This window comes from Dunckerocampus dactyliophorus, chromosome 1 (genome assembly GCF_027744805.1).
Source record: "Dunckerocampus dactyliophorus isolate RoL2022-P2 chromosome 1, RoL_Ddac_1.1, whole genome shotgun sequence".
Lineage (NCBI taxonomy): Eukaryota > Metazoa > Chordata > Actinopteri > Syngnathiformes > Syngnathidae > Dunckerocampus > Dunckerocampus dactyliophorus.
Window position 1 is genome coordinate 21,853,760 of NC_072819.1, and position 26,505 is coordinate 21,880,264.

The 26,505-nt window shown below is 41.6% G+C and overlaps 1 protein-coding gene across 12 annotated transcripts in view; it reads left to right on the forward strand.

Annotated features, from left to right (window-relative positions):
- Positions 1–26,505, forward strand: part of LOC129170635 (nephrocystin-4-like) — a 270,848-nt gene that overhangs the window by 123,230 nt on the left and 121,113 nt on the right. For all 12 annotated transcript variants that reach the window (XR_008566724.1, XR_008566725.1, XM_054758947.1 and 9 more), the window contains 3 exons: positions 14,284–14,538; positions 14,634–14,757; positions 21,319–21,368. Coding sequence is in view for 10 of the 12 variants with exons in the window: in XM_054758947.1 (XP_054614922.1) it covers positions 14,284–14,538; positions 14,634–14,757; positions 21,319–21,368 (429 nt within the window). In the remaining 2 variants the exon portion in view is untranslated. The remainder of the gene's footprint in view (positions 1–14,283; positions 14,539–14,633; positions 14,758–21,318; positions 21,369–26,505) is intronic.

The window sequence follows — 26,505 nt, forward strand, 5'->3', positions numbered from 1 at the left end:
GCTGTCTGATGGGGTGGGGCTTGGTCCTGCTCGTGGGTACCGTGGGCTTGGGTGACGGGCGGGAGGTTGCCCTGGGGCCGGGCCTGCTGGGGGGGTGGTGCTCTGCCGGGCGCTTGGGCATTTGTCGCCGCTGGTCTTTGTGCTCTGCTGGGCCGTCTGCTCCGGTCTGTCCGCGGGCTTGTTCAGGGTGGGGCTCCGGTGCACGGGTGGTGAGGCGTCGGCTCTGGTGGCATGTGGGTGGTCTGGCTCCCGGTGGCTGGTGGGGTCTGGCGGCTGATCTGCTGCTGGTCTCGCCTTCTCGGCTCTGGTGCTTGGCCTCCCTGCGGCTTGGGGTGCGGAACTCCCATTCCCTCTCTGGGATTTGCTGCCCCGTGGGTGTCAGCTGGCACTGGGTGTTGGTTTGCCCGGCTTTCCTTCTCGCTGGCTCCTCTGTCTGCCTTGCTGGCAGTGTCCTGCCGTTGGGATGGGGTGGCCTAGGGTCTTCCTGCTCCCTGGGGGTCTGCGTTCCCTGTGCCTCGGGCTCTGGGTTGTGTGTCTGGGACCCCGGGGTCCCCGGCTCCGCTGCGCTTCCGGCGTGGGCGGGCTTCTTTCCGGTTGCCGGGGCATCTCTGGGCCTGCCGGTGTGTGGCCCCCGGTGCTCGTCTGCCTTTGTGGGGTGTGATCTCTCACTGGTCTTGGGGTTTGGCTGCCCTCCGGCCTGCCGGCGCCCTGTCTTTGGTTGGGATTGCCTCTCTGTGGCTCCTTGCTGGTCTTCCCGGGGGGGCTCCCTGGGCTGGCTCTTGGGGGGCTGATCTTTGTGCTGCCTGCCCCTGTGGGCCTGGTGGCTTTCTGGCGGTGGGGGCTCAGCCTGGCTATTTTTTTGGGGGGGATGAGGAGGGGCTCTCTGGGCGATGGAGGGGGCCCCCCTCTCCTTTCATGCATTATCAGTGACAATTACGCGCTCACACATTCTTGCACCTTTTATATATATGAAGACTTTCACATTTACAGAGATACCTGTACACACGTACATATGCACACTCACAATACGTACGTACTTCACCACATTACTCACTGAGTTAACCAGGGTGTTATTGTGTTGTTGGTTTTATTACAGCGACGGTAATATCGACAATATGATTATAGTTTTTACAATGATGTGCTTTACAGTTATTGTCATTCTGACCACTATCATAGTTAATCATTTACACCACGGACTGGCCAGTCAGTCGCAGGGCACATATAGACAAACCATTCACATCATTCATACCTATGGACAATTTAGAGTGGCCAATTAACCTAACTTGCATGTTTTTGGATGTGGGAGGAAACCGGAGTACCCTCATTCAGAAAAAAACTGTGGCCCTAGGCCTGGGGCGATAATAAATAAATTAATCACACAATAAATTAAAATGAACTCGATAATTTTGCTGGCCTCAACATATTGCCATATGCATGTGTGTCTGTTTTCCTCATCTCTTGCCTCCAAACAAGCAGAGAGAGGGTTTGCTCTGTGCAGTGCTTTCAGCACCTTGCTCCATAGAACAACAGCATGAACGGAGTGAGCCCTTTTGTCAGTCTTACAGTCTCTTTGTCTTGGTGGGTGGAGGTGGTAACATACACCGGTGCACAAGAGTGTAGCCTTGTGAGGAGCGATGCAAGGTAATGTAGTAGAAAAAATTCCTAGAGTGCAATATACTGTGATATATATTTTTTATTATTTTTTCATTGTGTTTTTCTTAAAAGTAATGTTAAAATCTTGTCTCGTCTCGTTCTCGTAGACCCAGTCTCATGTATTGTCTCCTGTCTCTTGACATCTCTATCAAATGGCACCGTCCGTTATTACGGTAATTCAAGTGGTTTCTTCCTCAAAACGTCAGTGCAAGAATAAATCAAAATAATAAATACGTAAATAAATGAACATGCAGTGGAGAATCAAATGATGTCTTTTATATTGAAAATCATGAAAATGATAAATAATAAGGATATTAAATAATGAAAATACTTCATCCTTTTCGCCTGTCATAAAATTAGGGCTGTCTTCGACTAGTTGAATCTGATTCGTTGGATTAGATAGTTAATGAGGATCCCTACAAATAAACAGATCTCCTTTGCGACTATCCACCTCAAAGAAAAAGGCTAAAACACTCAGATAAACAAATAAACATGGTGTGCAACAACAGTACCTTAATTTATTTAGTGACACAAAAAGTAATAAAGATGGAGAAAACTGGAAAACGGTCGGCAAACAGACATATCACACATCAGCAAAGTGCACATAAAATAGGAACTGCATGGTTTGAAAAACAACAACTTGCCCAACTCTCAGTTTGCAGCCTAATTTCCTGGATTAAAATCAATAGTCGGGATATAAAATTACTGTAAGTTGGCGTTATAGTCTTACTCATTTTAAATGATACGCCATGTTGGTTGTGATAAAAGCTGCTTACACAAGTTACACGTTACTTTCTTGGAGTCATTGTTAACCTTTCCAAAATATTTCCACACTTTGGATGATTTTTTTAGTAGCCATTATGAGTCCGTCGATGTTGACTGTTGTCTAGCGCTCACCTCAGCTCCTTTGGATTGCACAACTACAGGGGGTGATTCTGTGAAGGCATATTAAGTATAGGTCTTATGTTTAAAGTTAAACACAAACATCATTTTTGACTATTTATTAACACAAATTAGGCTGATTTTTAAATGAAAATAGGCTATTTATATCAAAAACAAAGACTGTATACTGTATACTGTATGCTCAGCAGCACCCATGGGCACTGCCATGTACTCAGGATCGGCTCAGGAACTGTACAGGTAGGTAATGTTTCAGATAACATTTTAATATTTTGAACGAGCAGTACTCACACATTAAAACAATGAAAGACACTTTGAACATTCGTCTTACGCCCTGTCCACACGGGAATGCTCCTGAGATTTTTTTGGTGGGTTGAAAATAACTCTTGTCCACACTGTGCCAGATTAGTAAATAGTTGCATCCAGATGGGAACGGATCACTGAGTGAAAACGATGCAATCCACGAGGCACACCTGCGTGTGGCGCTGTGAAAAGATGCAGACTTAACCACGTGATCCACCAAACCATAGGATAAATAACACATGGGCATAAGTATGTTGTCTTCCACTTTCCAAGGCTAATCTAGGTTTACGAGAAGTGGAATTACTCTACTTCTGCGAGCCATTATTGAGTATAAGACAACAAAATAAAGCCAAGTTTGTTGGTAAAGCTAACTTCTGGTCACGTGACTGCGATGGGGCGGCGGTGGGTGAGGTCATCGTTTTCGTCTGATGAATGAGGAGAACAAAGTCATACATAAAAAAACATAAAAGTCACATTGCACTGATTGTCATGCAAAGGTAATAAGAAGTTAACCAAAAGGCTTTCCTCCATCTTTTGATAACAATGGAAGATGCTAGCTAATTAGCGGTTACATTTGTATTGCTCGAAGCTCCTTTTATTGGTCTAAATATTCCAACTCACAGGTAAAAACACCCTAGTAGTTAACGCAAGCAGTGGAATGGCCTACTCATAGCATAATGCCATAGCTGCTCCACTGTGAAAACTCTTGGACTTGCTGCAACAGCTAAGACATACCCAAGAATCGGGATAACAAAATATGTTCTGGGTGCGTATCTTTTCATCGCAATTCACACTCAACATGTGTTGGACCCTCCAGACCCAACACGTGCGAGCATCATGAAACTACCTCCTACACAACATTGTATTGTTTCCATACCACAATGCACTTCACCACCACCTCCGCTCTCAGAAGTGCTTATTGTCATCCTGCAGCCTTAGTGTGACTCAATGGAATGGACTGTGTGCTTGCATGTGATTTTTATTTTTTTGAATGAAACTCTTATATCCCTGTTTGTTTACTGCAAACCAAGGAGTCCCACTGAGATTGCCTTAATCCTGTTGTTTAATACCCCAAGCTCCCGCAGCTTTATGCAGTTCATATGTAGATCACATCATTCCCAAGTATAAAAAGCACGGGGATAGCAGATTGGTGCCTCTACCAGCTTTAGATTTTTGTGCCATTGTCTTACAATGTACAATTCCAGTGCTTTTGAAAGATCTCTCTGTATGATCATTAATAAGTTCGAACTTGCTTGATCGTGTTTGGAAGATACAGTATATAGCATGTTACAATTGGCTCACAGCTCTTTAAATTCTTCCTTTACGTTCCCAGTGTTGAACATGAAGCCATTGTCTTATCCCGATGATTGGGATATAAGTGAACGCATGTGATAAGTAGAGGACAGATAAAAGCTCTCCCCAAGGCTGTAAGCAAGCATGTAGGAAAGGGCCTCCTATCTGTGCTTTTTCTCTCCTATTCTCTTAGAGCTCAGCCAGCGTTTCTGCCCCCGAATCCCTCCTACACAGCACCGTATTCATTGAATAATACAAGAAGAATGTGCTAGACAGTCACGTTGCTCTCGCTTCCTTTTTTTTCTAAACATAGACATGTTCAAAACGTGGGTGAGATCCATTTCCTTATGCTCTTTTTTCCCTCCACACTGTCTTTTTCTGCCTGTGCCATAAAGTTTTCTAATTGGATCACTTAGCAAAATACTGACATTGCAAATACACTGTTTCATTGCATTCAGTTATTTCAGTTATTCATTTCAGACTAAGGTATTGAACAACCGGGTGCTTCATTGCTATCTGTTTTTATGGCTGCTATATATTTCTCAAGTTACAATTGAATAAATGAGATGTGGGTTATGCTACTTGGGAGGTCAAATTATGGTCTGAAACACACAACCTCTCCAGAAGAATTGAATATCGATCTGCGTTCTCCTCGACTTAATTTGTGTGAAGCTCTGAAAAGCCTTATTAAAAAGGAAAAAAAAAATAACAACAGCTTCACAATCATGGTGACAGTACTCTAACTAGCATGTCTGGAGTTGCCATGCAGACCCTGGATCATAGACTTAAGGCTCTAAAGCAGGTGTTGTCAAATTGTGGCACAGTGAGCCTCCCTGAGATAACATTATGTGACTGAGGTATCTCTTACTCCCTCGAAAAACTGATTTTCTGCAGCATATGTTGTTGTTTTGTTTTTTTTTCTCTCACCCCAAACAGATCTTTACTCACTCACTGCAGGAAATAAAAAGCAATTAATGTTGCCTTTAAGTTGTGTAAGTGCTGATATTGTGGCCTTGAATATCGTCTTATACCCATATCGATCCGATATCAGCACAAATCCTACATACCTTTATTACCAGCATTTAAGCTTTCCCACAAGAGAAAATGACCACAAGGCTGGCAAACAGCTTTTACCCACAGGCCATCAGGCTTCTCAACGAAGCACGCGAACATGCCACACACAACACACTCACACACTCATAGCACTTTATTATTTATTTATTTATTTGTTTATTTATTTATTTTTTTGTATTAATGTCTCTTCTGTTGTTGTTGCTTAATTCGTTGGTATTTATGTTTCTCATGTTCTTATTCTTTCTTGTGTTTTCTTTCTTTTCTTGGGAGAATGAACAGAATAAGAATTTCATTGCATAGTATAACTGCTGTTTTACTGTGCATATGACAATAAAACTCATCTTGAATCTTGAATTACTGGTTTTGTAGTGTGGAAATATCAGAAAAGGCTTGCTCAAGTGATATTACTCAAACAGAGAACAATAGGCAGGGAATCGTTTTTATCAACAATGTAGTGGCAGCTAGCTATAATATAGCGAGGTTCGAGGTGTTGAAATACGTGTTTAAACCCGGCATTACTCGCCACGACAGGGGCTGGCTCTTTACTGTTATAGCTGACTTTTTGTGAGAGTTTCTCATTGGCTGATGCTTCAAATGTGCTATGAGGTTGGTCGTATTCAACTTCCCTGGTTCTGTGTGTGCATGTAAAGTTTTGCATTCAGCTGCAACGTCTTTTTCAAACTTTAATGGAAAAATACTGCCAACACAGCTGATATTCATTCCTACTCTTTGCTACTTTTAACATGTTTGCACATGCTGTTGTTGTGATCACTGCTGGATAGAAGGCTTAGTCTGGAATCGACTGCTTGTATCGGAGTGCCAATATCAGAAGTTTTTGATACAGGCCGATTTTCTTTTTTTTTTTCTTTTTTCCCCCTGGTATCTGCCCACTACTAGCTAAAATTTTACTATATGCAGCCGTCCTCTGTGCAACATTGACTGGTGAGCAGTGACTCCTATAGTGCAGACGTAGTGGGGCTCAGCGCTGAACTTGATCACAATTTTTTTTTCTGATGACATTCAATAGTATAGAAAATGCTTTTCAGCATCAATACGTCTCTCTTCATTTTCTTTATTGGAATTTAATGGCTTTACATTATTCCACTGCTTTGCAAAGCTAGTAGGCAGAGCATCCCTTCTTCCTTGTCGTCAGCGTAGGACGCCATGACAGAATAAAAACTATGCACAATGATTGTGGGAAATGTAGTGTTTCACAGAAATTTCAAAGGAAACAATGCGACAGGGCATGCTCTGATGACTGCAGACATTTCGCGCAGTCTGCTCCGCACATAGTACTCTCAAGTCTCTGAGCAACTTTAGTGTTAGCATACATTGTCGTCCTAAGGCAAGTGACCAGCAAAAATGTCGAGTTGCAGGCAATAGTGAGAAGGGACACAGCATCCCCGCTGAAAAACAAGTGATTGTTGCTCTTCGGAAGCTTGCTACAGGACAGAAGACAGTACCATAAGCCATCTGTTTGAAGTCGGCCAATGAAGTGTGTTCAACTGCTTGCGGGACGTCTGCAATAATAGCCACTAGTGTATTGCTTCCTTTTCAGGCAGATGCTACCAAGTTGGTAGAAATGCCCACATTTTTTAACAGTCGCTGGGGAGCACCACATATGTGAGCGCCATTGATGGTAGTCATATTCCCGTAATTGCTGTTTGTAAACGGAAAAGGACAATGCTGAGACGTTTGTGTTGGATATCTTGGGTGTGTGCACAATTCCAGAGTGCTGCAACAATCAAGCTTGGTGGGTCTGCTCAGCGATGGACAGTTGCATCTCAGACTTTAGGACATTACCTGATTGGAGACCTGGCATACTCCTTGCCAAGTTGGCTGATGAAGCCCTGCTCTGACACAGGAAGTTTGACCCCACAACAAACAACGTATAATTACAGTCTCAGCTGTGCATGATCTGTTGTGGAGATGCCGTTTGGAAGGCTGAAAGGAAGATGGTGTCTCCTAAAAATAAATGACTGCAAAGTTTGAGCAGTGTCATGGTTACATGCTATATTTTGCGCAATATTTGTGAGGAACACGGTGGCAGCTACACTGATGAAAATGTTGGCTCTACTGACAATGTTCAGCCACCTGTTCAGGTATTACCTGATAACAACAATTCTAAGACATCCCACATTTAGGGCAGCATTGATGGAGTATTTCAGTCATTGGTGTGCGTTTTTTGTTGTGCCTGTCATTAAAAACATTTTTACTTTGTTGGGGAGAAATAGTAGAGAAATGTAACAATGTGTATATTCTCCTAGCTTCACATGATCGTAATATTAGTGTCATAAAGAAGTCGTTTCTTACCATGACTGGTTTATAGGGAAAAATGCTATCTTACATTTGGGTAATGGTATATTTTGGGGAAAAAAGATAATTTTATTTTTGAATATTGACTTATGCGCTGTAGGTATTAAACAAAAACAGTTGCTTGTAATAATTTGTTAAATAAGGCATATTCGTAAGTCAGGGAAATTCAAATTTGGGGTCGTCTCCTATTTTCCTTTGGCAGCACGCCTGCTGAAAACTGTTTTGACAAAATTGAGTGCTTCTCATCAGCTTGTTTAACCGTTCTTACACTGAAAGCTGGTGTTATCTCTTCACTTTTGAGCAAATCAGATGTGTAAAAGGGGGTAAGATGCAAAGTAACCAATTTTGTAGAGATGAGAGAGGCCAGAACTGACCAAAAATGGTCAACTTTTTTTTTTTTTTGCTCATGGGGAAGACTTGACTACTCACTTCTATTTCTTTCTAGGGAGTTAAATTAGAAATGTATTGTTTCTGACATCCGCATCAGCACTACTGTAGGCGTAACATTTAAAATACAGTTGTTGTTTTATGTGACCGATGACCTATACCATGGGATTATGGTTTTCTTGTAAAGAAATATGCTCAGAGGAATTGTAAGTATTGAGTGAACCATTATGGGCTGCACTTGGTTCTGAACAATGTGCACTTTCAGGCTCCTTGTGTATTCCGCACCGGCCCACCTGTGATTGATTACACTCGTATGAAGCTGACTAGCTTATTAATCGATTCAGCGATAGCCTGCAGTCAGTCCCCTGTGGAGGATTTAAAGCTTTAAAGGCCTTTTGTTTTGACTTTTTAAAGATTTTTTATATGGAGGTGCGATGGGTTGGACTTTAGGTGCCCTCCACAGTACAGAGGGTTCTCAATAACAGTTTAGAGAATTGTCACCTGTGCTTGTAAACACAATACAAAAAAAATATATATTTATACTTCACACTTTTCCATTGCCAGACTACCAAGGGTTGTGGAAATCCACATACGTCCTTACTGAAGGTATTGCTCCAGCAAGGCAGTAGATTTTTGAGGTTAGAGGCTTTTTATTAACTGCTAAATTGTCAAAATGATATGTTGATGCATATCAACAACTGCAGACACAGCGTTGTACCACCTCCCACGCAAACCCTTGACATGCTGCATTTTCTAAATCAAAGAAAATCTGACTCGCTTGGGGAGGAGTTGTTTGGTGCCACCTGTTGGTTTGAATGAATACATTTCTAGACCCAGAATAAAAGACTGAAAAAGACAAATCTTATACTTCGGGGCTATACATCAAATGGTAGTTAATTTCACCAAGTGCAAAAGCAAGTGTTGTTGTTTGTTTTTACATTTTAGCAGGACACAGGATTATGCGAAAACTACACAGCTAATTTCCATGAAACACTGTGAATGAATAGGTGGCACATGTGCATAGCAAGTGCCCATAAATGTTGGTGCACATCAGAATAAAAATCTCCATAGAAGATACTCTTTTCTTTGACTTTCACATTTTACCACACCATCCAGAACACAAGATAAACAGCAACTTCACGTATCTTTGTCGAGATGACATCATTATTATTAGATATTATTCCATCAAACGTCTGACGTCTGACGCCCCAAAGTTGGTACATACAGAATATGTTTAGAGCACACTTTGTTTTTAGGTGGGGCATTGTTACATGGGCCTGCTTCTACATCTGTTTCATATAGTTGTCATTTGTGGTACCTCAGCATTTGGTGTGAATAGTGTTTATTTCATAACCCCCGTAAATATCATTCATATCATTTTTCTTAAAGAACAACACGTTTATACACATAACCGCGTAAATCGTTTTAATCTGTTTTTTTGGTAGGAATCTGTTGAGTTTTCATGTAGACCAGAATCTTTCCACCTTGTTGTTCTTTTTTGTACAGGTTGTACGAGACTGCAATTCATCCATCCATCCATTTTCTATGCCGCTTGTCTTCAGTAGGGTCGCGAGGGTATGCTGGAGTTTATTCCAGCTGACTTTGGGCGCCAGCCAATCGCAGGGCACATATAGACAAGCAAACATTCACACTCACATTCACACCTATGGAAAATTGTGAGTCCCCAATTAACGTAACATGTATGTTTTTGGAATATGGGAGGAAGCCGGAGAAAACCCACCCATGCACGCATGGGGAGAACATGTAAACTCCAGACATTCGAACCTAGAGCTTCCAGATCTCCTGACTTTGTGGTCCGCATGCAACCACTAGGCCACCATGCAGCCGACTGCAATTCATGAATTAAAATTAACTCATTCAATCCCAGACCATCCATCCATCCATTTTCCGAGATCGGGTTGCGTGGGCAACAGCCTAAGCAGGGAGGCCCAGATTTTCCTCTCCCCGGCCACTTCGTCCAGCTCCTCCCGGCGGATCCCGAGGCGTTCCCAGGCCAGTTGGGACACATAGTCTCTCCAACGTGTCCTGGGTCTTCCCCGAAGCCTTCTACCGGTCGGGCTTGTCCTGAACACCTCCCCAGGGAGGCGTCCGGGAGGCATCCTGACCAGATGCCCAAGTCACCTCATCTGGCTCCTCTCAATGCGGAGGAACAGCGGTTCTACTCCGAGTCTCTCCCGGATGACAGTGCTTCTCACCTTATCTCTAAGGGAGAGCCCAGCCACCCTACGGAGAAAACTCATTTCAGCCGCTTGTACCCGCAATCTTGTCCTTTCGGTCATTACCCAAAGCTCATGACCACAGGTGAGGGTAGGAACGTAGATCGACCAGTAAATTGAGAGCTTTGCCTTTTGGCTTAGCTCTCTCTTCACCACAACAGACCGATGTAGAGTCTGCATCACTGCAGACGCCGCACCAATTCGCTTATCGATCTCGCGTTCCATCCTTCCCTCACTCATGAATAAGACCCCAAGGTACTTCCTCAACTTGGGGCAGGATCTCATCCCCGACCTGGAGATGGCATTCCACCCTTTTCCGGGCAAGAACCATGGACTCGGACTTGGAGGTGCTGATTCTCATCCCGGCCGCTTCGCACTTGGCTGCGAACCGATCCAGTGAAAGTTGAAGTTTACGGCTTGATGAAGCCAGCAGGACCACATCATCTGCAAAAAGCAGAGACTCAATCCTGCAGCCACCAAACCGGAACCCCTCAACGCCCTGGCTGCGCCTAGAAATTCTGTCCATAAAAATAAAAAAAAAAATAATTAACAGAATTGGTGACAAAGGGCAGCCCTGGCGGAGTCCAACCCTCACTGGAAACGGGTCCGACTTACTGCCGGCAATGCGAACCAAACTCTGACACCGGTCATACAGGGAACGAACAGCTTGAATTAGCTGGTCCGATACCCCATACTCCCGGAGTACTCCCCACAAAATTCCTCGAGGAACACGGTCAAATGCCTTTTCCAAGTCCACAAAGCACATGTAGACTGGTTGGGCAAACTCCCATGCACCCTCAAGGACCCTGCTGAGAGTGTAGAGCTGGTCCACAGTTCCACGACCAGGATGAAAACCACACTGCTCCTCCTGAATCCGAGATTCAACTATCCGGCGGATCCTCCTCTGCAGAACCCCTTAATAGACCTTACCAGGGAGGCTGAGGAGTGTGATTCCACGATAGTTGGAACACACCCTCCAGTCCCCCTTCTTAAAAAGGGGAACCACCACCCCGGTCTGCCAATCCTGAGGTACTGCCCCCGATGTCCACGCGATGCTGCAGAGTCGTGTCAACCAAGACATGCCTACAGCATCCATGGCCTTAAGGAAATGCGGGCGGATCTCATCCACCCCCGGGGCCCTGCCACCAAGGAGCTTTTTGACAACCTCAGCAACCTCAGCCCCAGAGATAGGAGAGCCCACCGTGGAGTCCCCACGCTCTGCTTCCTCATAGGAAGACCTGTCGGTGGGATTGAGGAGGTCTTCGAAGTATTCTTTCCACCGATTCGCAACATCCTGAGTCGAGGTCAGCATCACACCATCCCCACCATACACGGTGTTGACTGTGAACTGCTTCCCCCTCCTGAGATGCCAAATGCTGGTCCAGAATCACTTCGAAGCCGTCCGGAAGTCATTCTCCATGGCTTCTCCGAACTCCTCCCATGTCCGAGTTTTTGCCTCAGCGACTGCCAGAGCTGCAGACCGCTTGGCCTGCCGATACCTGTCAGCTGCTTCCGGAGTCCCATGAGCCAAAAAGGCCCGATAGGACTTCTTCTTCATCTTGACGGCATCCCTCACCACTGGTGTCCACCAACGGGTTCTGGGATTACCGCCACGACAAGCACCAACCACCTTACGGCCACAGCTCCGATCAGCTGCCTCGACAATAGAGGTACGGAACATGGCCCATTCAGACTCAATGTCCGCCACCTCCCTCAGAACATGGTCGAAGCTCTCCCAGAGGTGGGAGTTGAAACTCCCTCTGACAGGGGACTCTGCCAGTCGTTCCCAGCAGACCCTCACAATACGTTTGGGCCTGCCAGGTCTGACCGGCATCCTCCCCCACCATCGGAGCCAACTTACCACCAGGTGGTGATCAGTTGACAGCTCCGCCCCTCTCTTCACCCGAGTGTCCAAAACATATGGCCACAAGTCCGATGATACGACCCCAAAGTCAATCATGGAAGTGCGGCCTACGGTGTCCTGGTGCCAAGTGCACCTGTGGACACCCTTATGCTTGAACATTGTGTTTGTTATCGACAATCTGTGACGAGCACAGAAGTCCAATAACAAAGCACCACTCGGGTTCAGATCAGGGGGGCTGTTCCTCCCAATCACGCCTCTCCAGGTCTCACTGTCGCTGCCAACATGAGCATTGAAGTCCCCCAGCAGAACAAGGGAATCGCCTGAGGGAGAACTCTCCAGTACTTCCTCTAGAGATTCCAAAAAAGGTGGGTATTATGAACTGCTGTTTGGTGCATAAGCACAAACAACAGTCAGGACCCGTCCCCCCACTTGAAGGCGGAAGGAAACTACCCTCTCGTTGACCGGGTTAAACTCCAACATGCCGGCCACAAGCCGGGGCGCAACAAGAATTGCCACCCCTGCCCGTCGCCTCTCACTGCTGGCAACACCAGAGTGGAACAAGGTCCAACCCCTCTCAAGAGGACTGGTTTCAGAGCCATTGCTGTGCGTTGAGGTGAGTCCGACTATATCTAGCCTGAACTTTTCAACCTCATGCACCAGTTCAGGCTCTTTCCCTACCAGAGAGGTGACGTTCCATGTCCCTAGAGCTAGTTTCTGTAGCTGAGGATTGGACCGTCAAGGTCCCCGCCTTCCGCTGTCACCCAGCTCACTCTGCACCTGACCCCTTTGGCCCCTCCCGTGAGCTCATTGGAGGGGTGACCCATGTCGTCTCTTCGGGCTGTGCCCGGCCGGGCCCCATGGGCGTAGGCCCGGCCACTAGACGCTCGCCATCGTGCCCCTCCTCCAGGCCTGGCTCCAGAGGGGGGCCCGGTGACCCGCGTCCGGGCAAGGGAAAATGTGGTCCAATGTTTTTTGTCATCATAGAGGTCTATTGAGCTACTCTTTGTCTGATCCTTCAACCTGCGACCTGTTTGTCGTGGGTGACCCTACCAGGGGCATAGAAACCCCTGACAACTTAGCTCCTAGGATCATCGGGACACGCAAACTCCTCCACCACGATAAGGTGGTAGCTCAGGGAGGAGTCAATCCCAGACGTTTTTCAAAATTCAACCCCTTCGGTATCAACCATTTTAGACGATTTTGGTTGATTTTTCAAGACACAGAATATTGTGTTCTATGATTATACTGTATAAACATGGAACCTACCAAAAGAAAGATTATACTTGTCTTTCATCAAAAAAAAAAGTTTGTTTCTACCTCTTTCCGTTCTTTAGCAATCAGCAGTAAGAACATAGGTAAGTTTCAGGAAAATATCAGTTTCCAACAAAAAAAAGGGAGAAAAAAAGTTTTTTTTGTGAAAAGATACATTTTAAGCACAACTTTCACCGTGACACAAATAGTTTGCTTTTGTGACAGCTCAAATATCTAAACAGCACCACAACATAATCAACACAAACATTGGTTGTTTTACATCAAAATAAGTATTTACAAATATAACACCATGAGCTATTTATAATTTTCATATTTGGAACTAAACTGTGTGTGCGCATGCGTGTGCGCATGTGCGTGCGTAAAAATGTCCCTATAATGCATAACCTTCTGCACTCTACACTCTCACTTCCTTCTTGCTGTCGAGCATATTAATACATGCAAATTCAAATGCAAAGCCAATGATCCATGCAAGCTCTTATCAAATGCATTTTTGCCACTTAAGCCATTTTTAAGCCAGTTTTAAGCCATTTTATGGCTTAAAACTGCTTGAAAAGTGACCTCTTTGATTGTGCACTTGCATCATCACGTCTTTCCTCTCGCGCAAAACAACGTAAAAGATATACAGCCACACACAGGTTTGAGGTATTTAACAAAACTGTATTTGACAATAGCGGACGCGGCTGCCGAGTTTCATTTGGGGGTGTTACTCATAAATTTAACATCAATTAGTAACAACATGATGAATGATTTCAGGCATGTTTTTTTTTTCAGTCTAGTAATTACTGTAAAAGATGATCAGAAACAGCTTTCAGTATAATGCAGTACAGTTCTACACCTCTGTATAACTACAAGCGTAATAAAAACATAAATAAACAATGATAACACTCTTGTATTGGATCTCTAGATGAAGCGACTTTATTGATTTCAGTGTCTGACACCTCTCTCATGTGGTCTTGTGTTTTTTTTTTTTTCTCCGTCACACAGCTGTCGGCTACGTCAACATCCCGGGCAGCTTTCCTGCAGTGCCTCCGTTGGGCAATGTTGTGTCCATTCCAGGAGGCGACGGACTGGAAGGGGGAAGAGACACAGCTGGTCCTGCAAGGCGGTGCGCAGCCAAACCCTCTTGGAGTCATGGTCTACAGTACAACCCAGATTGAGAGCCCTGCACCACCTTCAGGGAACCCTCAGGTAACAAGTAAGGATGAAGCAAAGCACATGTCCAAGAAAGCAAAGACACAGGTGAGTTCAGTTGTTCCCCCCGAGATTCACATCATATGTCTTACATTTTGTCTAAGGATGTTATTTAAATTTATATTAAACCATTTACCCCTTAGGATATCATAAAATTCCGGCTGTCATCCAGTGTGGATAAGATGTCATCAAGCCCAAAGATGTCTCTGAGAACAAGGCTGGGGGATGGGTCAGGTCAGGGAAGAGCCTCCTCCTCACCTCCCCAAAGTAAATATCACATCACCTCCAGTAGACATTAGTGAAAACTTCCAAAAGAACAGCAGTAGTAAAATGTTATACAGTATAGTGAAGATACTCGGTTTACTTACAAATGTCTGCAGACTAATAAAGAGGAGTGTTTGTGCCACCAGTGTATAGTGTCAAACTACTGATTTTGAAAGTGTTATTAGAAAAATGGATTATTGAGTTGGCTGTAAGGTCAGACATGACTTGTTGGCTAAACCTTCTTGGATTTAGAATCACTTTTCCCCATTGCATGTAATAGAAATGAGAATCGGGTCAAGCAGTTTTCATCATAAAAGCTTTGAGAACTGTGCAGGTATTTTGTTTTAAGTTCTAATTTATAAGTTCTAAATTCCATCATTCCAATAAAACACTCTAACTTTACTTTAAAACCAAAAACTATAGTCAAAATTGTATGAGAAATAAAGTTGAACTATTACAAGAACAGTAGTAATTTTACAGTATGTTTTTGCAATAAGCCATACATTTCTGAGCAATCAAGTACATATATTACAAAAAAAAGTCACAACACTATGAAAACATGTCTGAATTTGAAAGGATAAAGTTGTAATATTAACTCTTTCAATGCCAAAGACGTCTATTGACAGCTTTTCAAAAAGTAACGTTGACTGCGAAAGACGTCTATTGACCTCTTTTGCTTTTTTTCGCGGGAGCTACAGATCAAAGTCTTATTCATCTTGTGTGTGAATTTCTGACTTGTAGGCAATGTATTTCTGTCCCAGTAGGGAGCAACAGTTCTCTTTTCCTCCAACCGGCAGAAACAGATTGTCTATGAAGAAGACGGATTGTAGGTTGAGAGAGGAAAATGGTGAAACACGTGCAGAAATCGAGTGGAGACTAAAAATACAGGCAGCTAACACTGTCACAGAACTTGTCACGTCGGTGGATCTTCCTTTAGTAGTGACACGATCTGGAAAGATAGAGGTGACGTGGGTGATGTAGGCGACGTGGACACAAATGCAGTTGACAATGGCAGCCGAAGCAACAAACTAGTGGTTAGCGTTGCTGAGCCAGGTGGCGTGACACCGGAGCCTGACATCCAAAGTAGTTCAGAGTCGGGTGACTCAGAACCCGACCCTGAATCTTCTAACGAGTGGCTGCCGTCTGGATCGGTCATCAGCAGGGATTCATCCCCACATCCAGCAAACCCCGCCGGCACTCTGCTTGAATTAGCTTCTCTGCAAATTATCTTGTTTTCTCTGTTTTTTTAGTCAGATGTTTTTGCTGAAACTACCCTATGTTCTACCGCCAATATCTAAAGACCCAAAAAGGCTAGAAGCAAACTTTTTTTTTCTGATGAAAGAAGAGAGTCTAAAGCTTCTTTAGATAGTATCAATGTTTATGTAGTCCTAAAAGTCAATATTCTGTGGGTCTTGAAAGTTCAGCGAAAATGCCCAAATACAAAAAGCAGTATGGAGTTCTCTGCTTTGAACATGGCTGGCAGTCAATGGGTTAAGCTAACAATTTTCATTTTTTTAGCAATAAATTGACAAATCCAAGAAATATACAGTCAAAATGTAAAATGTATAAGAAATAAAGGACAGATGGTCCTTGGTTTACAACATTCCGTGTTTTGACGTTTCGTTGTTGCGGCTGTGCTCCCATTCATTAAAAACTTAATTTTTAATTTTGGTCCGTAAGCACGAGACATTCTTGAGAGCTATAGTGCATGCCGGCGGAAGAATAAGTGTCACGCGCAGCACAAGAGTGCATTGTGTTGCTCTTGCTGGGTTGAAGAATATAGTGTATGCCTGCACAGCCACACATTGCTCATTAGTTCTCTCCCAAGCGGCAGTGTGCCAAAAAAAGGAAAGCCATCACCATTGAAGCAAAAATCAACATCATTAAAAGCTCAGAGAGAGGAGAAACACCCAACGATATTGGCTACTCTTTTGGTCCCAAATGCCCGACCCTCCCAGCCATCATGAAGCATAGCGATGATTGAATGCTAATGATTGCTAGTGGGGTCATGGATTCTGTGTACTGTTACAAGGAGATCTGAGAAGAAAAGAGGTGGTTATCCTTCCAGACTAGCCTGAGACAATATTTTCAGAAGGTAGAAAGGGCTGTGAGACAACCACAGGGATAAAAGTAAGGAGTTGTTCTCTTTTTATTACGGCTTCATTTAATTTTTGTATTCAATCTTTTTATTACTGTATTCCAAATGTCCTTCATGCATTCTGTGTACAAAGAGAGTGACTTTAGGAATGAATTTTGGTATAACTTCCAATTTACACATCATCCGTCAGTCTAGGAGCAGAACTCGTTAGTAACCTAAGCATCGCCCTTATTAATAGTGCATTTAAAACGTTGTATTTGTATATTATATTTATTTGATTTTACGTTTAAATATATTATGAGGAACAACATCTTTCAGTGAAGTCAAAACATTTAAAACACTCTAAATCACGGGTCCTCAATTACAGTACATTTGTCCAAGGGCCAATATCAGCAGACACTGTGAGGGCCAGATGATATTGTTAAAAAAAAGAATACAAAAAAAGGACTGTGGAGATATTATATACACTCAACAAAAAAAAAATAAATGCAGCACTTTTGTTTTTGCTCCTATTTTTCATGAGCTGAACTCTAAGATGTAAAACATGTCCACAAAAGGCCTATTTCTCTCAAATATTGTTCACATATCTGTCTAAATCTGTGTTCATGAACATTCATCAATCATAATTCATCCACATCACAGGTGCGGTATATCAAGATGCTGATTAAATAGCATGAGTATTGCACAGGTGTGGTTTTACATAAGCCAAAGAAATTCTAAAAACTATTTAGGCAACAGAAATAATGAATTATTTACTAAATGCTAAATTTGATGACAACATGGCCATTTTCATCACCCTGTAGTGTCAGCCATTGCAGCTCCTTTATCCTTCGGCGGAACGCTACCTAATTCCAAAAAGTACTCAATACAGTATTATCATCCAGTTTTCTCTGTTTATTTGTTGATCTGTTAGTATTTTCTCACTCGATCTGTAAATTATTCCAATAAACTTGATGCAGTGGTGGTTTAGCTAGTTTGTAGCCTTAGTGCAGGAAGACTTGTGATATCTCATTTAATTGAATAATCTCTCATGATGCTGCAATCTATTCGCAAAACAGTGTTTTAAGGAAGCAAACAGGTGTGTGATCATGGAGCTCGACCTTGTATGATGATGATGATGATTTATTTTACCATTTATTTTATTTTCTCGCATTGTTTCACATCAGTATACATCACATATCACAATTTCCCATGTCCAAAAGTAGTAGGAAGAAGCATAGCTTATTCAGTCCTACCCGCTCTTTGTTTCAAATCAAATTGCTAATACATTTCAAAAGTGCTCATACATTTCACATCAATTGCTGATGCATTTGTTGATTTCCCATTCAACGTGTTTCCTTTACCAGTTCTGAATAACACGAGAAAATGATAAAGCAATATGACAATGCGTAGCACTGAAGTTGAGGTTTGTAAGTCTGTATGGACAAACTGCAGTAAATTGCATAAAGTGCAGTCGCCATGTGGTGTAGCACAGTATTTCTCTGTGGTTCACGATTCTTCTTCCTTATATTCTGTAAACACCCACTGCTTGTGCTGTGTTTTGAAATGGGTCATTTTAGTGCAGTTTGAGTTATTCTCTCAATCCGTTCCATAATTTGATTCCACATACTGATATGCTGAAGGTTTTTAGCGTTGTTCTCGCATGGAAGTATTTTAAGTCAAATTATTTCATAAGTTCATATTTCCCCTCTCTGATGAGAAGAATTTTTTGCTATATGCATGATTTTAGCTGTTTGAAGGTTTACCAGGTCAACAAATTTTAATAGTTGTTATTTTAGGAATGTGGGTTAGTATGTTCTCTACAAGCGGCATTATCAATGATCCTAATTGATCTTTTTTGTAGTACAGTTAGTGAGTGAAGTCTGTTTTTATAGTTATTTCCCCATATCGCCGCAAAATAAGTCAGATATGCTAAAACTAGAGAACAATAGAGAGTTGGTCCAGAACAAATTAAAATGTATTTTTTGACACTTTGTTGTATATTTTTAATGTGGAATTTCCAACTCATTTTGTCATCTTTTATAACACCTAGAAATGTATTTTCACTCACTTTGTCAATTTGCACATAGGTATCCTTTCTGCTATTACCAAATTGCATTATTTTACTTTTATTCAAGTTCAGGGATAATCTTTTTAGTATAGTCCTTTCATCTGTGTTTTTTTTTTTTTTTTTTTTACTATCTCTTGTGTACTCTCTCCAGAACAGATCGTTGTTGTGTCATCTGCAAATAATACAAGCTTCAGGTCTTTTGTGACTTTAAAGATAGCATTTAAGTATAGGTTCAACAGTTTTGGCCCCAGTATCGACCCTTGGGGTACGCTGCATGATGTATTAAAGCTTGCAGATGCGTGTTCTCCTATCTTCACATATTGCTTCCTGTTTGCTAAGTAGCTTTTTACCCAGTTCAAAACTAACCCTCTGATTCCATACCTTTCTAGTTTGTTAATTAAGATATTGTGATTCATTTTATCAAATGCTGTTGTTAAATGCATAAATACTGCAACTGTGCACTCTCTACGGTCTATAGCGCTGGTAATTTCCTCAATTATTTCAATTAGTGGCATGGAAGTTGAAATGTTCTCTGTATCCATAATTGCTATCCGTTAATAATTCATTAATATTTATAAATGCATCTAACCTTTTCTAAATAGCTTTTTGATGATTTTAGGAAATTGTGACAATGAAGAAACTGGTCAGTACTTTGTGAATTGATGTCTTCAGTTTTGAAAATTGGTACTACTTTAGCTATTTTTGTTTTATTTGGAAATATACCAGTCTGAAATGATAACTTTGCGATGTACGTCTGTGGTTCAACGATCTTAGTATTTGTGCAGGATGTCAATCAACGCTGCTGGATTTCTCAAACCGAGGCGCATATTCCCAGTTAAACATCATTTTTCTCTAAAAATAACTCCTGAGCTCTAAAGTCCTGATTACATATTCTACATCCTGCACACAGCTGAAGATAAATTATGTGCCACTGTTTGCATTTCTTACTGAAGCCCCCCCCCCTCCAAACTGCTTACCATATTTGCTTGATGTCTGGCAGTGAAAAGATTAAGAACGTAGTAAACACTACACACAGCCGCTCAATTCCAATGACAGAAGAATGTGAGTGGGTCCTAGCCTTATGCTCACTGATTGGGTCCGTTAATGAAACTGTTAACTTACTGTGGGAGAAAAAAGAACAGTGATGGCCAGGGCCTTCAGAACGGCCTATTGGCAAAGTCTATTTGCTGGAGTGTGCTCAGAAGAACCTCTTAAAATGATCCAGGCATGTGTTTAGAGGAGAGCAACAAAATGGATCTATGCCTTTCTTTAAATCGAGGCACTTTTTGAAAAGTCTTGATTGATTGAACGTCTGCTCTAGTTGAGCGCCACCAAAGAAAATGAATTTCAGTGAAAAGTAATTTCAGTGCTACCAAAGAAAAAATATATGTTAACAATACAAGAATAAAGTTTAAATACCATGAGAATAAAATCAAAATGTTGTCGAAAAAAAAGGAATATTTAAAAAAAAAAACATTCCAAGAAAAAAATTGCAATTTCCATGACAAAAGTTACTTGACGAAGCTTGGGGAAAAGTTAAGCTGAAGCTGAAAACGAGAACAAAATCAGATATGTTCAGAGAAATACAGTAAAAAACACTGCATGAAAAAGAAAAGTAACGTCAAAATCAAATGGATTTTTTGAGGCGTAAAATCCAAAATGTCTAGTTAGAAGAAGACGAGGGAATGCAGGGGCAAATGTGTGCGTGCTGTCTGAACAGATGGGAGCTACAGTGAGAAACCCCAGGCGGACCAAACAATTTCCCAAAGACCAGTCCAGCTCCAGCACAGAGCGCGACGTTGAGTAGGAAGGACAAAGAGATGCAGCCATAGCTTTCATTTTGGAATTACCATGGCGACAAAGCACATACGTACCTCAGGAACCATTTAAATGCACCATCATACCTACAGTAAATCCAAATCAGTGCGGATAGATTTGCTACTAATTTTGATTCAGTGTTTTGTTCTGCAATCAGTGCAAACTTATTTAAAACCAATCCCAAATCAGTAGCAGCTATTTTGTATTTCATGTACAACAAAAATGACTTTCCTTTCATACGACTGACAGCTTTATTCCAACATACAACTCACATTACCAATAAGTAAGTTTTGATGTCCTTGATGATGGACATCCAATTCATTTTAGTTAATTTTCACTTCTTCTCGTCACATAAAAAAGCACCAAAATGATGATTATTGTTCATGAATTAATTTTTACACTTACTCTTCCACTTGTTATAACTAAGTAGCAAGTGAGACAAGATTTACGATTCAAACTAATTCAAACCGTGAAATGTCACATGTCAGAGGTCCAGCACACCACACAAAACAGAATCTACAAGGATTTAATTTTACGTTGCTTATGATTCTTTGATTGTTCCTCAGATATTTTTTTTTTTCATGCATGTATTTTGCAGGTCGGAATTACAGTCAAGCAACTCTTCCAGAATCACCACAGGGGCCCAAGGTAAGGATCTTTGTTGTTTGATCTTTGCCCAAACTTAAAGAAAAGTGGCCGCACGGTGGTCTAGTAGTTAGCATGTTGGCCACATAGTCACAGTCTGGAGATGGGGAAGACCTGGGTTTGATTCTCCCTTGAGCATTTCTGTGTGGAGTTTGCATGTTCTCCCCGTGTGTGGGTTTTCTCCGGGTACTCCGGTTTCCTCCCACATTCCAAAAACATGCATGTTAGGTTAATTGGAGACTCTAAATTGTCCATAGGTATGAATGTGAGTGTGAATGGTTGTTTGTCTATATGTGCCCTGCCATTGGCTGGCGACCAGTCCAGGGTGTATGCCTCCTTTTGCCTGAAGTCAGCTGAGATAGACTCCAGCATGCCCCCGCGACCCTCATGAGGAGAAGCGGCATGGAAAAATGATGGATGGATGAAGGAAAAGTGAAGCACCATATTATCATTGTACCATACATATGACAAAATATTGCAAGGACAAATTTGCCATTTTATGTGAAATAATGTTGTAATTATGGATGTACAATAATATTGGCCAGCTGATATTAGCAGCCGATAATGGTATCAGTTTTTTCTGGCGATAATGACATTGGCGCTCGAGTGATGCCATCGTGCGCCACACAGCAATAAGTTTGCTAGCTCAGTAGCCTATGCCCGCGGTCTGGAATTATCTCATTCTCAGTCTGATTCTCATTCTCATTCTCATTCTCATTCTCATTCTCATTCTCATTCTCATTCTCATTCTCATTCTCATTCTTATTCTTATTCTTATTCTTATTCTTATTCTTATTATCATTATCATTATTATCATTATTAGCGGATTTCAAATGTGCAATTTGCAATGACTGTAAAGCGCTGCAAGGGGTGAGTAAGGTGTCTTCCTTTAATATCACACCTCAGGAAGAATCACTCACACCCATTTCGCATACATGCAGCAGAATAAGCGACTGAAGACGTGTTCAATGAGCCCAGTTCATAATTTTATTGATTGCGTTTGTCCAGAGTTTCATACTTTGCACTTCACCTTATTCCTACAGCTTTCCAAATTGTGTTGTTGCCAGCATTATTCAGTTGGATTCTTACTTGTGAAGTCTAACCTGTCTTACTTGTTAACAGGAGAAGAGTTATTTTAGTTGACTATTGGTCATGATCTTTAATGACTTATTTTGTTGAGAGAAAATGTCTAAAAATAAATATGACACTTTTTCTATAACTTAAAGTGAATATTGCAGTATTGCAGTAAATTATTTGTTAATTTTTTGTTGATTATTTGTGAAATGCACCCAGTTGTAACACAGTAAAAGAAGCACAATGTGATTCCAGAGAAGTGACCTGACATTAGTATGAGGGAAGAGCTGCTGCCAGTATCGGTATCAGTTGATATTGATGTCGGTATTGAAGTGCTGGAAAATTTTGATACGTTGGATATCATCATTGGATATCGGTAAAAAAAAAGAAAATTGGAGTTGTAATAACATATTGACACGGATATAAGATATTTTCAGACACCCTTTTTGTTTTTTTAGAAAATCTTGGTCACTGGCGTGTGTGACATACACTACCGGTCAAACGTGTTACAACACCACAATTCAATTTTTCCAGTTATTTATTGATATTCAAGTCGTTCAAGTCCAATGAATAGCTTGAAATGGTACAAAGATAAGTGCTGAAGTGCCAGAGGTTAAAAAAAAGGTAAAGTTACCCAAAACTGAAAAATAATATGTATTTCTGATTTATACAAAAAGGCCTGTTTCAGGGACCACAGAATGGATCAACAATTTTAAGCTGTTCTGTAGAAATGGAGGTTGCTCAAGCCTTGGCAGTTGCAACTAATACCTAATCCATAAAAACAGTGTTCGGAACACACTGTGGTGCTATACCCTCGTGAACATCAGTTGAACAACATTATACTGGAGTAAGTACAATAAGTAATTTGTTCCTACAAAAATGGCAAGAAAAAAGGGAATTAACAATGGAAGATCGATATGATTTGCGATACATGGTTAACGATAATATTCAAAATCTCCGTTGGGCATCTCTGCGTGATGTTTGCATGTTCTCCCCGTGCGTGGGCTTTCTCCAGGTACTCCAGCTTCCTCCCACATTCCAAAAACATGCATGATTAGCGACGGTAAATTGTCCATACTGTAGGTGTGAATGTTTGTTTCTCTATATGAGCCCTGCGATTGACCAGATTGATTGGCGACCAGTCCAGGGTGTACCCCCCCTCTCGCCCGAAGTCAGCTGATATAGGCTCCAGCATACGCACGACCCTAGTGAGGATAAGCGGCATAGAAGATGGATGGATGTTTCACCGTAACGATAATATCTCAATAGGGTGAAACAAAAACAAAAAGAAATTCATAGTTTATATTTTGCAGAGTACAGCTATATTGCATATATATAGCTGTGGTAATTTGTCCTTTAATAGAGGCATAATGACTAAGAGTGGAAGCAAATATTTTTTGACCCTTTGACAAGCTATTGGTAGCTCCTGAGCTACTGGTAGACACCTGGCTTAGCCTGTTGCTCTAATGCCAACGCTAATGTTGTTGTGGTTCCTTATTACATTTGTAGACAGTATAACAAGGCACACCCAGTGATATATGCTGTCAGGACAGCCTTTAACTCACCAGAGATGTATTGAGCTGCAAATACTGTTGTTGTGTTTTGGACCATTTTAAAAGCAAGGTTTCTCCTCAGCTGCTGTTATTTCTTTGACTCATCTGCACGTTTGTCGTGTCAGCTGTATGTTGTATTTTCGTGAATACACTTCTTACCTATTGCAAGTCCTTATCCAGCTTTGTTTCATCCATCCATACGATGAAAGACGAAGTGAGTCCACACTTTTGATTTTAAGCTGCTCGCGTCCTCCATCGTGCCGTTGTTTGACTTTCCTTCTTCTGTGACGGAATTTTCGCCAATCTTTGTGCCGCTCTGATGAGGAACACTTTCTGGATTGCATGTAAAATGGTGTCTCAACTCACTGAGGAGGAACGGTGAAAGCCATTATTTGAATATATATTCAATTATATATATAGCCATTATTCAAATATATATATTTGAATAATAAAAAAAATCAATACACAGCGAGAGCGTATCGATAATCCATCGTGCATTGCGATAGTTCGTTATATAGTCACACCCCGAGTCCTGAGCCCAATTTTAGTAATTTTCCAGTTTAGTACTTGCCAATAATTTGACCCATCTGACATCTTTTTCATGTCGTCTTTTCATATGGTTGTTAAACAAATGAGAAGCTATTCATTACGTAGCCAAGCAGTGTATTATCTAGTGTGCAGAGTGTTCACTGTAGAAGCCGGTATACACTTCGAAGATGCATCAGATGTTCTATCAGCCGACTGATGACTGAAGTGCATACGTCTCTGTGTATACCTCCTACATCTGTATGAAAGGCTGAGTAAATAAGAGTGTGAAGCACAAGTCATTATTGCTGAGGCTGCTCTGAGTGCGCACATCATAAATCTATCCCACTATGTATCCATCTATCATTTTAATGGCTCCAAGTCTTTGCATGGAGAGATGAAACGGGAGTCAATGTGTGAAGCCATGTCATTGCTGTTGGCACCCTAAAATTCATCTTGACTAGTTGTGCAGCCACATTCACACAAATGCACTCTTTGTTTCCCCCTTCCTCTGTTTTTGAAGACAGCCATGAAAATACTTGTTTCAACCAATTAAAACCATTTTACTTTCCTGTTTGACAAATTTTCCTCTCTTCGTCAACATGGCTGTCAAGCACTGATTAATCAATGGCAAGCTTTCAGGGATGGCAAGCGTAAACAAGGCTGTCGCTTTCTGACTCTGCCGGCAGACTTTGTTTTGTCTGACAACTTTCTCATGCTTGCATACATTATTGATTTTTGGCACTCTGTTTGCAGTTGTGCAGAATGCTAATGGTTCTGTTGTATTTATAGCCAACATTTGGGCCAGCCATTGACTTTGTCCATGTTGATGATATGTTGCATTGTCTTGTGGTCGGGTTCGGGATTTTTGTGCTCCAGCTTCCATTACTTTATGTGGGCGCTTCTGTCTTTGGTTTTCAAAGTCAAGATGCAAACGTAATTGATGCTGCAAACCGCGATGAAGAGGACCGTGCACCAACATGACTATCGGGGCCCTGGGAAGTACTGAAGTATGTACTGAAGGGAAATTAAGCCTTTGGAGTGATGATTTGATACATTTGTGTCAGTAAATGAAACTGTTTATCATGAAATTACAGTGTAACTGTTTAACATGAAAATGGGTATCTTATACAGTATTTTGGGTCTAGGGATGTATACATTTTAACCAGCAGGTGAGGCAAAACGACTTCTCCACAAGCTCGTCAGAGCTCCTGTCACTCACACAAGTGACCTGGACAAATGTAGCCGCAACACAAGTTGCAGGGATCATGATACTAATTTTAAGATAAGGGTAAAGCAGAGTAATCAAACAACTGTTGAACAGACTAGAAATATGTTTTCATATTCTCTTTCATTTTTATTGCAATTTGTTATTGTTTCACTAATATTTAATAAATATTTGAAAAGGTTAATTTAGTCTGTCTTTAATTGTATCTTAACAAAGTTTTTCAAGTTTTCCGTTCGATTCCGGTTCCTAAAGATTCTCGATTCCAATGCTTTTAAAAGGCAGGGTCATAAAAGTTTGCATAGTTTAAATGAGGGTGCTAACTAGAATTATTTTTGGATTAAATTTCTGAAATTCTCCATAAGTTGTTTAATGTGACCTTTTTATTGTCTTTACTACGAATTTCTTACCGAGCTATTTTCAACCAGTATATAAATATCAAATTATCCAACTTAAGAATATAAATGTTATGAAGTCTCTTTTTACAAGACTACACTTTCACAAAAGATGTTTACTTTTGAAAAGTAGTATACTTTGTTTGCTGCCTCAATGTTGGTGTAAGCTTTTTTTTTTATTATACCCTTATTTTGTTTACACTAAGTAAACAGGGGTGCTCTTATTTTGAAGGCCGGAAGTGTGTTGTTTGAGTTGAGAAGGTCCCTTGACTGTTGCTAACAGATACAGACTGTGCAAATGGTAAACAGCCTAGCTGTAGTTCCGGTCCTTTGTTTACACCAAACATCAGCTAGTATCCTGAAACCCT